We start from the raw sequence: 14,043 nt of genomic DNA on the forward strand, positions 1-14,043 counted from the left end.
TATTCTACTGTGACAGTCCTCTGAGGATTTTTAATTAAAAAGTAAAATTAGAGCTTTTTTTTTTTAAAGGTTAGCATTTGCACCCAAAAGAATGAAAAATAATCAGTGTCACTTCAATTTTTAAAACAGATGGTGTGGGTGCAGAAAATTTGGAGGCATAAGGACAAAAAGGGAAAATGATAGAAAGTAATAATAATAATAAAATAATACTGATGGGACAACCAGCTTTGCAGAGAAGCTTTTTTCTTGCCTTGTGAATCCAATTTTTTTTTATAATGAACACTGTATACTTGGGTACAACATTTTATCAATAATGCGTACATAGACTTAATTAAAAAAAAAACATTCTTCAAAGGCTACTGAATAAATACAGCACCTCTAGAATAAAAAGACAAAATCCCCAAAAGTTGGAGGCAGAAAACAGGGATAAATTAACAATTTCATATTGAAGAGGTGTTTTGCATGAGTGCTATCAAGCATGGACTTTGAGGGATTTTTTATTTTTTTATTTTTTTGTAAAAGAGCTATATTAAAGAGTGAGCAACGAATTGGGTAGCATTGCTAATGATTCCACATTGCCCTGGTTGGTAAATAAAATAAGAATGGCAATGAAATCCTAAAGGAACACTTCAAGCTGGGCGAATGGTTGCTTTTTAACTTGGAGCAGAAGGAGAAACAGTAAACATGGTAGATGTATATCAGACATACGTAATACAGAAAATGAAGCTAATGGGTGTGCCCTGCCCTCTTAATATTAGAACTCTGACTCATCTATTAAAAACCAATGCAAACCATTCAGAAGCAGTAAAAGAAAATATTTCACACAATGCATTGTTAAGCTGTGAAATCTTCTGCTATCAATTGTGGCTAGGTCAGCAGTTCTGGACTAAACAAACATAGGAAGAATCAGGCTGTTTGGATGGCTATTTGCTCCAGCATGAATCACAGACAGTGCACTTCATAGGCCAGCTGTTCTGTTCCCCCCTTCTTCGCTCGTTAACAGACGACAGTCAGACAGACTTAAAAGGAAAGAACTTTATCAGCCTCGGCTGCAGCCCAAAAATAAACATAAATAAAGTCTCTGGCAAGAAGATAACAGAATGCAAAAACAAAGTTCTCTTACAAAACAAATCACTTATCCAAGTGTCTCCTTGAATCAGGGTTACAGAAAGCAAAGCACTTATCCAAGTGTCTCGCACAAACAAACCACAACCGATGAACGATGAACGTTGACTTCTGCAACCAGGGCGTGGCACCATCAGTCCTTTTATCTCCAGAAGACCACACTAACGAGACCCAGCTGCATTGTTATTCCTGCATCCCAACTCAACTCACAGCAAACTTCTGCTGAGTCACAACAGCCAGCTAGCGATATGTGGAAGAGAGCTATTGCTTTCTACTCCAGGGGTAGACCCCCAGTGCCTGGTCCATGGTCTGGACTGCAACCTGTTCAGAACTGGGCCATAGAACTGGTAGGTGAGTGTGCGTACATGCCAGTGGTGGGTTTCAAAAATTGTTTGAACCTACTCTGTGGGTGTGGCCTCCTTTGTGGGAGTGGCTTGCTGCCCATGTGACTGGATGGGAGTGGCTTGCCGCCCATGTGACCGGATATGAAGATGCCGATGACACTTGTCAGAACCACCTTAAATTACCTCACACACAGCACTGGCATGCATAAGAATATGATGTAAACTTGTTTTTTAAAAGGCATCTTTGGTTTGCGTTAAAACAACTTCAATACACGCAATGTTCTGATTGCACCACAAACGCAGTAGTCATCCTTACCTTTCACAGAGGCACTGAGTTTTATAAATATGAGCATGATAGTGTAGAATAATCATATCCAAGGACCAGTGGTGGGTTTCAAAATTTTTTGGAACCTCTTCTGTAGGTGTGGCCTGCTTTCCGGGTCCACTGGTGGAACCTCTTCTAACCAGTTTGGTAGATTTGACGAACCGGTTCTACCAAATAGGTGCGAACTGGTAGGAACCCACCTCTGGTACATGCACAAAACCATCCCCTCTCCCCCTCTGCTGCTGCTGCTGTCTCTGTCAGTCCACTGAGCCGAAATGATTGGGGGACACTGCTCTATGTCATGTTTGTAAGCTTCCTGAATTCCTTCGACTCGACTCTCCATTTATATGACATGCTGGACTGAAACCGTTATTGCCATGCTACAGCCCTTTGCAAAGTTAGGTTACCTCCACAAAATGCAATATGACCCATGTTGCAGTTGGAATGTCCTTTAGTTTAGGACTGTTTTGGGGCAAATTTTGTGCATTACGGTAGTTAACAATAGGGCTTTCTCTGAATATGTGCAACCTTAGGATCTTAATGACAGGATACGTGTAATAACTATATTTTATATGGGCCTGCTTTTTTTCTGGTAGAAAGCCAGTACGTCTAGAAAGTAAAGGATTGAGGAAGATTGCTTTTGTCATGGTCTGAAGTGCACACCATGAGGAACTTACACTGTCTTATAATTCATTAGGTTAATGGGACTGCAGGCTGATCCCCCACCAGCAAACTCAAGGAGGCTTTTACTAATCTAATCATCATCATCAGCTGCTGGTGCTGTTGCAATCTGGCTTTGCTGGAAGCATTAGAGTTCAACTTTAAAAAAATAAATCTCTCACCTTCACATAAGCCAAGGTGTGAAAAAAAAATAGTCATTGTTTGCCAAAGAGATTTCCTATTAATTTAAAACCAGTGCTTGGTATATTTTATTATCCATACAGAGCATTGGGTTTTTGTTTCCAAGAAAGCACAAAATATATTCCACTGAGATTATTCAGCAAAAATGACTGTGTTGTTATTGCTGGATATAAAATAACTATCTTGGAGATTATGTGAATGTGTTCAAGGACACATTGCTGACAGGAAACACACTGTAGCTTGCTAGCTTCAGTGTTTTATCCTATCTTGAGTATTATTTTCTATTGGGTATATAACTCTTCATATACCACAATAACTTTGTTGGCCCTTTAAACGGCCCAAGACATATCTTTTCATGGAAAAGACTGCATAGATTACAAGGAGATTGGACAACCATTTGTCTGAAATGGCATAGGGTTTCCTGCTTGAACAGAGGGATGGACTAGAAGATCTCAAGATCCATTCCAACCCTGTTATTTTGTAAATTAGCAAAAGTTGATGGTTTTCCCCCTACTAAAATGGAGAAAAATACCTTGAATAGAATGATGGGGATATTAAAAATTTGATCACCATCAAACAGCAAGCATTTTACTGGTTATTTTTGTTAGTATTTTGAGTGTTATTTTTACCACCTACTGCCAATGGAAATCAATCAGGATATTATAGAAGTTGGAAATAATTCCATCATTTTTCAATTTCTTCATACTCGAAGAGCAGGTGGCATTATAGCTAGGATAGTCTTCTTGCAACTTTATTTTGTGTTCCAGTTGCACCCTGTGCTCAGTCGATCACGCACTTGCCATCTTGTTTGGATTCCTGCCTGTAGGGGGCACATGGAACATTGCTGCTATGCAAGCCACATTGGTTGCCAGTTGGCTTCCAGATCAGATTCAAGGTGTTAATTATCATCTTTAGAGCCCTTCATGGCATAGACCTGATTACCTGATTATCTTGCTCCTACAGCAGTGGTTCTCAAACTTGGCAACTTTAAGACTTGTGGACTTCAACTCCCAGAATTCTCCAGCCAGCTCTGGCTGGAGAATTCTGGGAGTTGAAGTCCACAAGTCTTAAAGTTGCCAAGTTTGGGAACCACTGTCCTACAGGATGAATCCACCCTACTTGCTCCACCAGAGGCGGCCTTCTACAGGTCCTGTTGACCAAGGAATTTCAATTACGGGGGTTGAGAAGCTCCTGAAGGCTTTTGTCCTCTGCAAAATGCTTTTCCTTCGGACAACAGTGGCCTGCAGAGGTGCGAAATGTATTTTGCAAAGGAGACAGAAGCCTCCAGGGGCAAAGTCTGCCTCTCTCATACATATAGAGGTCCCAAGTTGTAACAGGTATTCCCTCCAGTGGAGTTTTTATTTGGACGCCTCTCTCTCTGGCTTTCTTAAGAGCAGCCACAACTTTATATGAAAGTTTAAAAAGTGCCATACTTTTCATTGTACATTGTTGTTCTCCAGAATGTTGGAAATACTCCAGAGAAAACTGGTGGAACATGAGGAATTCTTTGTTCTTCGTTGAAGAGTACAGAAGCAGAAATCAGTTTAATAACTAATGTGTAATCATCATTATACATTACAAAAGAGCATAAACCGTGCCAGTGCCACGGAGTTTTCATCAGTTTCCCTTCCACTTTCAATGGCTTTGTAGAGTAATATCTGTTGCACAAGAATTTGGATACATAATACAGGAATTATGGCTAAAAAGCTCTGTGCCGAGTTTGTCCATTCAGAAGTATTGAACACAACATCTTGGACTAATTCTGCTCCTTCAGGTTGGCCATTGATATATCTGGGAAGAAAAGTGTATAAAAGTGAAACTATTTGGGAAGGAGATCAAGTGAGTAAAATTTTGTACATGCAGAATATGAATGAAAGGTGGTTGATGTGCTTGCAGTTTCTTATATTCAAAACTTTATTTATTCAGATAAGTGTTTTGTATTCAATAATACAAGCCACTTCAAAATAGCACGTGTGCACACCCACACCCACACACCCTCTTCCATTTTTACAAGGTATCTTTTCTCATATTCCTTCAGACCGGTGGTGGTTTTCAAATCCCGTTCCAACCAGTATGGTTGAAATGAAGCCGGTGGCGTCCTCATGGACACGTGCAGCGCGTGCATGGGTCTTAGCGCCTCCGTGATGCTCCAGCTGCTCAGTGGAGTGTCGCACAGGCACTGTACGCATCATGCGCCTGCTCGGAAGCGCAGAATCCTTTAAACACCAGTAAGGAGCTCGGGTGGGCGGGTGGGCCCTCCGGAGCACCGTATCGGAACGGTATCTGGTGCTCCAGGCTAGCTCCGATACACGCGTACCGGGGTGTACCACCTGCAACCCACCACTGCTTCAAACTCACTGTTTCCCATTGGTACATAAATGCCACTGCTGCTCAGCAAGAATAAAATAATTGATAGTAAAAAAAAAATCAATACACATGAACCTGACCATATATCAAACACTGCAGTTCAGCCTATTTAGATTTTGCTATTCAGCAAAACTGAAGAAAAGTATTTAAGAAAACTAGTAATAACATTTCTCAGACATGGGAAGCTTTATAATTTTTATCAGTGGCTGAACATATAAACTTTGACAGCTTTTATATGTGGGACCCATTTTTCTTTACAGTAACCAGTATCCTCTGCGAGCTGCACTGGCTACCAGTTGGTCTCCGGATGCAATTCAAGGTGTTGGTTACTACCTTTCAAGCCCTACATGGCTTAGGGCCAGTGTACCTGTGAGACCGCCTACTGCCACATACCTCCCAGCGGCCGGTGAGATCCCACAGATTGGGCCTCCTTCAGATGCCGTCAGCCAGACAATGTCGGCTGGCAGCTCCCCGGAGGAGAGCCTTCTCTGTGGCTGCTCTGACCCTTTGGAATGAGCTACCCCCAGAGATCCGGACTTTACTCACTCTCATGGCCTTCAGAAAAGCCGTTAAAACCTGGCTATTCCGGCAGGCCTGGGGCTGTTGACCTCATTGTGAGGTCCAGCCCCGATTAGAGCGAATGCATGAGTTGTGGTTTTTAATCTGTCTTTTTTATTATTATTATTATTATTTCTTTCCCCTTCTTTCTGTAAGCCGCCCGGAGTCCTTCGGGATTGGGCGGCATATAAATCCCATTAATAAATAAATAAATAAACCAAAGAAATCATAGTAATGGTGTAATATAGAATACTAAGAAAAGAAATAAAGATTTCTTTTATTTCTCAACTAAATTATACCCTTACATTTGCCCCCAAAAGACAAGAAAAGACAATGTCTCAAATGAAGCCATAGAATGTTGTTTTAGAGTGGCTTTATGTACCTGGCCTCAGTGATCTCCATAAACAAGCTCTTCATATAAGCCCCTTCATTTTTTTTAACCAACGTTCTCGGCTGAGGCCTATGCTTACTTGTGTACTGAAAATCCCTGCAAGCATCCCAGAAAATCTCAAAAAAGAAGTTCAATTTACTCCAGTGGTTTTAAGAGAGAACTTTAACCTCATGGGCAATTGAAAGGAATGGGTGGTGAGGAGACAAGGAACAAAATATGAGACACAAACTCAATTACTTATGTACTTGTGTGTAATTTTGTGATGCGAGGACCAAAGGATGGTGCATTGTACAATGTACATAGTTTGTCATTTTAGTACAATTGTGGCTAACGCTAGATCAGTGTTTCTCAACCTTGGCGACTTTAAGTCCTGTGGACTTCAACTCCCAGAATCCCCCAGCCAGCGAGAGCTGGCTGGGGAATTCTGGAAGTTGAAGTCCACAGGACTTAAAGTCGCCAAGGTTGAGAAACACTGCGCTAGATGCCTGGGTCGAGGTGTTTTCTTCTCCAGCACCAGCATAATAGCCATAGCAATAGCAGTTAGACTTATATACTGCTTCATAGGGCTTTCAGCCCTCTCTAAGCGGTTTACAGAGTCAGCATATCGCCCCCACAGTCTGGGCCCTCATTTCACCCACCTCGGAAGGATGGAAGGCTGAGTCAACCTTGAGCCGGTGAGATTAGAAATGCTGAACTGCAGATAACAGTCAGCTGAAGTGGCCTGCAGCACTGCACCCTAACCACTGCGCCACCTCGGCTCTCGGTCCCTGACAGTAGCGTGCCTAACGTCCCTGTCCTACTGTCCTCATCTATTTGTATTCATTTTTTTCGTTTATAGCCATGTTTACATTTATACCTGTGATCTTGTACATGTTTGACAAACTAATAAATTCAAATGTTTATTTATTGACAGCATTTAAATAGCTGTCCTCGTATAATCAATTCTGGGTGGCTCCCAATCAGCAGCATGTTTCTTGCACTTTACTCAGAACAAACATTTCTCTCTCCGGTATTCCCATGCTTTCAGTTACTGGATTCTTTTTTACAATCGTACCCTGAAATTCAAGCAATTTTGTTTGATGCCACACTCAAATGTTGCTGGCTGGAATGTAGCAATAGCCGTTAGACTTATATACCGCTTCATAGGGCTTTCAGCCCTCTCTAAGCGGTTTACAGAGTCAGCATATTGCCCCCAACAATCCGGGTCCTCATTTTACCCACCTCGGAAGGATGGAAGGCTGAGTCAACCCTGAGCCGGTGAGATTTGAACCGCCGAACTAGCAGTCAGCTAAAGTAGCCTGCAGTACTGCACTCTAACCACTGCGCCACCTCGGCTCTATGTAGCAAATCAAGTGCAAAAACTCTGGAATGGATACAAAGTCTGGGCATAAAATTGGACAAAGGCTTTAAAAACCACATCGTTCCTCAGCATCATTACTGCTTGACCACTAAAACAATAAATAACCTAACATTTAGGTTTATAGATGGGAGTGTACTTAGCTAGAGGACACAAGAACTTTTGTTGGCCAAGTTTGCATTTAACATTTGAGGGAGGGGAGCTGAAGGCCAGTGATCAGTAGGGTCTTATCTCACATGTAAACAGGATAGATCTTGAGGGAAAGTTGGGGGTATTACTTTACTTTTTAAATCGTGATAGCCCATTTTGAGGGCTTACACTTGTTGGCCAAGTTTGCACTTAACATTTGAGGGAGGGGAGCTGAAGGCCAGTGATCAGTAGGGTCTTATCTCACATGTAAACAGGATAGATCTTGAGGGAAAGTTGGGGGTATTACTTTACTTTTAAAATCGTGATAGCCCATTTTGAGGGCTTACACTTGAGTTTCTATGGGCTTTCCATCCCAGAATGCTGTCACTATTCAGCAATAATTTCTCAAAGAGGAAAAGATTGGTTGAAAGTTGGGGGTCTCAAATTGCCCATCTATAATTTACTTAGTCCTTTATAATAACTATGAATATAGAAACCAGGATTAATTGTGATTTTACTTTCTGAGAAGAGGATGGTGTTCCTTTAAACTTATTATTAAAGCTACTCTATTTCCCTGAAAATAAGACCTCCCCAGATAATAAGCCGAATTGGGCTTTTCAGTGCATGTGCTAAAATAAGCCCTTCCCCCCAAAATAAGCTCTCCCCAAAAATATTGCAACACAGCAGCAGCCAAGAGGTGACCACACTCGCTGCCTCCTGCACCTCAAAAATAATAAGACCACCCCGAAAATAAGACTGTGCTTATTTCGGGGGTCAAAAGCAAATAAGATCCTGTGATTTACGCTTATTAATACCATGTTTTCCCCAAAATAAGACCCTGTCTTATTTTCAGGGAAACCCGATATTAATAAGCTTAAATGAGATTTTTAAATTTCTATGTGAAAAGTAGAGTTGAAAACTGAAAGTATCTTTGAGGAAGTGTTAAAGGAATAGCAAACAGCTTATTGAAATCACTATGGTTTTTATACTTCCTGAAGTCTTTCAAAGTCTTTTTTTTTAAACCAGAAATGATTCCAACCTGTTTGTAAACCTGGAGCTTCAAAGTAGAACTAAATTATTCAGGAACACCTTAGAATTATTTATCCTAAATGTAGAATTTGGACTACTTGGCACAGATTTTGATTTCTTTCTTTTTTTAATGTAAAAAAACCACTGAAAATTTAAAACGGGTATCAGAAAACGATTGCATGAATCAATCAATTTCATGGTGCTACATAAAACTGGATATGGGAATTGGTAAATGGGATCTATGATCTTCCATACAACCGAAGTACATCTTTCAAGGTGAAAGATTCCATAAAGCAGAGAGCAATTCCTTAAATGGGAACCACATCACGGTGACAGCGAGGTCCTCTTCTATACAGGAGTTATCCCTAAATAGTCAATTGAAGTAGATCTGTCAGTATTTCAATCAATGCTTCAATGCTGTTCATATCTCCAACTTAGAAAAGATGATACATTCTTCAGAAACTGGCGAGTACCTTGGGAAAGTCCAGTTAAGAAGTTCAACAGCAAGTCTTCAGTTTATGTTCATGTTCTCTGGAGAGATGTAGTTGTTACAAGTCTGCAAGTAGTGGAGGAGCTCAGGTTGTACCAATAAAAAAATAAAATAAAAACAAATCAATCCCCCACCCCCTCCTCACTTTGTCTTTTGAACATAGTAAGCAAAATTGTGGCACTAAAATACATTAGTCAGTGCACCTGTATTAGTCACAAATGTGGGCGTGATTAATATGAGGGAAACAAACACGTGTCACTTTCAGTTCCCAGTTAATTTTGCCAATAGCAAAAAAAAAAGGCATTTGCTATGCAGTCTTCAAGGATCAAAATGCATATTTCTAAAGGAAGTTGTCAATCATTCTAAATCTTTTGGTAAAAGACGCAGTTAAAATACTGCTTAAGCTTCTGTGGTCCCTTCTCCATTTTCATGAGGTTGCAGTTGTTCTCTTTCTTGTTCTTCCTGAGGTGGCCGTACACGTTTGAAGAAACCCACCTAAAATGTAGAGAAGACATTTTATAGTAGGAAGCGGGATAACGTCAGGTGCAAGCAACCAGAATAACTCCATGAATAGACCAAAGCAGTTTCTTTATTGTTGATAAAGAACCTTTGTTGTTGAGACATATAAAACCTATTTATAAGAATCTCACCAGACTGTCTGCATTCTCTAGAGAAGCTATAGATAGCAATAGCACTATAGCACTTAAGACTTATATACTGCTTCAAAGTGCTTTGCAGCCCTCTCTAAGCAGTTTACAGAGTCAGTCTATTGCCCCCAACAATCTGGGTCCTCATTTTACCCACCTCAGAAGGATGGAAGGCTGAGTGAACCTTGAGCCAGTGAGATTTGAACTGCCGAACTGCAGCTAGCAGTCAGCTGAAGTAGCCTGCAGTGCTGCACTCTAACCACTGTGCCACCTCGGCTGTTTTAAAGATAAAAGCTTTAATAAGTCTTGCCTCTGCCATTTCCTCCCATGAAGCAACACTGTGCTGGGACATCTTTTTACTCCTTTAATTGATGATTCCACTACAGATATAGCAATTATTAGCAAACTTTTCTTTCCACATAAACCTTAAGGCTAGTATTTTGATTAGTGGTATTGTATCAGGTAAGTTGGAAAGATCTGATATACCGTACTAGTATAATCCTCTCACACAGAACATGCATATTTGTATTAATCTATGCATGCCAATTCCTATTATTTCCACAGAGAACCTTCAAGCAATAGTCTCGGCCAAGAGAGCAACAGTTTTTCAATTTAATTTTCGGCTTCCTCTTCTTCCCAGGAAAAACTGTGGCAAATGTCTATTGACAATATTTAAACAGGTCAATCTTGTCTACAAGTTTATATGTTCCAGCTTTGGAGCCACTGCTTTACTCTTGTTGGCAGGATAAAAATAGGGATGAATACACATTCTTTTATGCCACCCCGATTTTCAAGCCACAGAAAGGAAGAGAGTCCCACATTTATTTATTTTAAATATCGTATATGACTACCCATCTTACATACAGTAATCCTGAGTGGCTCACAGAAAAACACAATAAAAGAAGCATACAATCAGAATCAAAATAATTTTAGGTGCCCTCAAATATGAATCTCTCAAACTTGAACATTCACCTTTACTGGGCTCCAGACACACCTTAGCCTGTAACTTGAGGGAAGAGCCAGATCTTTCAAGCCTTTCGGAAAACTAGAATGGTAGGATCCTACTGGAACTGGGGAGAAGGTATTCCACAGGGCAGGGGTAGGCATGGAGAAAGCATGGCTCCATAGTGCAATTGAATAGACCTGAAGTACCTCAACTGTCCTTGATATTTCCGGAAGGGCCAAAAAATCAGAAAGAGACTGCCACTCAATAACCAGGCTTTATGCTATGAAGGTCTTTATAGGTAATAGACAGCATCTTGAATTGCACCCATTACCTTTTGGGGGGAGGCTTTCCAAAAAATCAACTTTGTCAATTACAAGGAGAACCCACCTATTTATTTCAATCTAACAAAGCCAATACTCCACCAGTTCATAGTTACGAAACTTTCAAGTCTTCACACTGGATTAAAACCGGAAATTATTTCAAACATTTAGTTTATTATTAACAAAAAATGGACATTAAGTACTCACTTACCTTGTGCATTATAAAAACAAGAAGGGCCAACAGTAATAATCCTGCTAAGACAGCCAGTATGATTACCCATACTTGTACTGTCATTGGTGCTGGCTGAATACCCCACAAGATGTTTGTGGTAACCTAAAAAGGAAAGAAATGTCAATAAATTTTACTGAAAAATGGGTCAGATAAAGTGGGTCAGCGATATACCGTATTTTTTTGGAGTGTAAGACGCACCTTTTTCCCTCAAAAAAGATGCTGAAAACCTGGGTGCGTCCTATACACTGAATACAGCATTTTTTGCATCCTGAATCCGCCCCCCTTCACCAAAATGGCCATGCATAGCCTTTAGGAGGCTTTCAGAGTGCTCCTGTGTGTTGGGGAGGGCAGAAATGAGTGAAAAATGGGCCATTTTTTTGCTCAATCCCCCCCCCCCCAGCCCTCAGGAGCACTCTATAAGCCTCCTAAAGGCTATTCATGCCCTCTTTTTTTTTTGACAAAAACAGGCTCATTTTCACGAAAAATGGGACTTTTTTGCTCATTTTTAGCCTCCCCCCCAGGAGCACTCTACAAGCCTCCTTAAAGACTATTCATGCCCTTTTTTAAAAAAAAAATGGGCTGTTTTGGGGAGGTCTGCAGAGTGCAAAACCTTTTTTTTAAAAAATTGTCTCTTCAAAACCTTGGTGCGTCTTATACTCTGGTGTGTCATACTCCGAAAAATACGGTAAATGACAACTTCATAACATAGTACAAGATTTTCATCACCATCTGATAGAATGAAAGTCACAGAAGAAAATTTAATTGGCTTATGATTGAAGACCTATAGATGTGCTGCAACAGAATCTGTAGAATCAAGCTTTCTAAAACATGTTATAGAAATAAAAAGTGCATGTTTCTAGCCCTTAAGACAACAAGGATATGTTTGAAAGACTAAGGAATTGGAATTCAGAAGATAGGGAGACACAACTTGAACAAAGGGATGGAGACAGAGACTTGGATTACTTATCTCCTACTTTGCCTTCTGCTTGAGATTCTCCATCCAGTTGAAAGTCATGGATATCTTAGGAAGTTTGTGCATGGTATTATAAAGATCAAAACAGAAGCCCTTTAAAGCACAATGTTTTTTGGCTAAATTTTATTGGCTTTTATGGAACTAAATTAAATGCAGGCCATGTTTGCCAAGTAAAGACCATTCTAAACTGCACTATCAAATAAGACTGCCTAGTCAAAACTAGTTTTTTTTTATAAATAGGAAATTTAAGCAAGTGTTATTGTGCATGTAAACAGCTGCTCTTCTCCACCCCCAATAAGTGAGTCCAAATTGGACAGCAGTCTAGGTCACGTCCAAAGCTCTTTAAAAAGCTCAAGTTTAATAAACACTTAAGCAGCATGTAATCAGATGGTATAAATCTGGCTAGCCACTATGTAATATTACGTAGCAAAAACAGCAGAAGTTGATCAGATTATTGTTTCATTTCATATTAATTACACTGACAATGTTAAAACTACTTTTGATTATCAAACAGCTTACTATTGTAGAATTCTGGACATCTTCAGGAAAAGAAAGGTTCTTGTATGGAAACTCGATGACATTGAAAGACGCTGATGACTTGAGAGAATAGGAGTGGTTTTGGTTCTCTTTCTGTCATGGGAATAATTACAGAGAAATGTTTTATTAGGATCAGCTATTATCTGTACTCAGGACAGGGGTGGGTTCCTGCCAGTTCTAATCTCTTCTATAGAAGAGGTTCTACAAATCTACAGGGCTGTTTAGAACCAGTTCCAGCTCCCTCCCCCTGCCCATCCAAACATCATCAAGATGAAGAGCGAAAGGAGGAATTCTGGGAGTTGAAGTCCACAAGTCTTAAAGCTGTCAAGTTTGAACACCCCTGGGAGTTTTTTCTAAAGGGTTAGAGGTGCAAGGGTCTTGTAACCTGACAGCTTTAAGACTTGCATACTTCAATGCCAGAGTTCCTGAGCCAATATTTTGGTAGCTAAGCAAGAGTGTTATTAAGTGAGTTTCACCACATTTTATAAGTTGGCCACTCCCACCCGGTCACATGGCTGGCAAGCCACTCCCACAAAGCAGGCCACACCTACAGAAGAGGTTCTAAAAAATATTGAAACCCACCACTGACTCAGGAGCAGAGTGAAACTGCAGGAATGATACCAGATACTTACAGTCATGAAAGTCTGAGCCCAAAGGCGAGATTTCAAATAGAGAATTGCAGTTTTTCCCCTCTCTAGGCGACCAACTTGGCAAAATATTTTTAAACAATCTGCGTTTCCACAACCCTGGCATTTAAAAAGAAGGAGGATAAAAAAAGAACAGTTGGTTTTATTCAGTTACTCAGCTACTTGTTAGATTTAATTTACATATTATCATTTTCTAGCCCAAGAGTTGGTGATACAACCACGCAAAGTTCCATGGAGAAAAGGGGCAGAATTTCAATTGCATGGGTGTGGTTGCTATCATGATGTTTTTGACCCATGGACCTCTGGTAATACTCATAAAAGTATATTGTACAGCTTGAAATAAGCAACTGTAAAGAAGTCCATAATACATTCTTTAGTATTTAGTATTCTCTAGTGTTCCCAGGAATGTCTGGAAAAATGATTTTTAGATAAAAACAAAATTATCCAGTTGGCAAATCAGTTGCAGCAGCGTGCACATCATACATCAAAGCAGCACGAAGTGCAGTGAGGGGGCAGCATTAAATCACCCCTACTAAGGATCATTGAGACCCAAGTTTTTTGACTCTGCAGTGACTGGAAACTTCTCCATGTGTAGGCTATACTTCAACTTGCCCCTGCTGGAGAATATACCATAAGGAGAAACGATGAGCTGGACACAACAGAAAAAGGAGTTCCTTCAAGCCACTTTTTTTCCACTAGAAGTCACACATAAAGAAAGCAATATGCAGTTCCTGAACTTCTCTAATTCAATCTTGATTCAAGAAT

At 40.3% G+C, this 14,043-nt stretch overlaps 1 protein-coding gene across 1 annotated transcript in view; it reads right to left on the minus strand.

Moving 5' to 3' along the window:
• Positions 1-8,604: 8,604 nt before the first annotated feature.
• Positions 8,605-14,043, minus strand: part of ITGAV (integrin subunit alpha V) — a 76,159-nt gene continuing 70,720 nt past the window's right edge. Inside the window, exons 27-30 of the mRNA XM_087708090.1 lie at positions 13,264-13,377; positions 12,614-12,724; positions 11,101-11,223; positions 8,605-9,471 (exon numbers count right to left, since the gene is read on the minus strand). Coding sequence (XP_087564216.1) covers positions 9,376-9,471; positions 11,101-11,223; positions 12,614-12,724; positions 13,264-13,377 — 444 coding nt within the window. The 3' untranslated portion in view covers positions 8,605-9,375. The remainder of the gene's footprint in view (positions 9,472-11,100; positions 11,224-12,613; positions 12,725-13,263; positions 13,378-14,043) is intronic.

This window comes from Thamnophis sirtalis, unplaced genomic scaffold (genome assembly GCF_051295495.1).
Source record: "Thamnophis sirtalis isolate CommonGarterSnake01/CBP01778 unplaced genomic scaffold, rThaSir2_p1.2 scaffold_1, whole genome shotgun sequence".
NCBI lineage: Eukaryota > Metazoa > Chordata > Lepidosauria > Squamata > Natricidae > Thamnophis > Thamnophis sirtalis.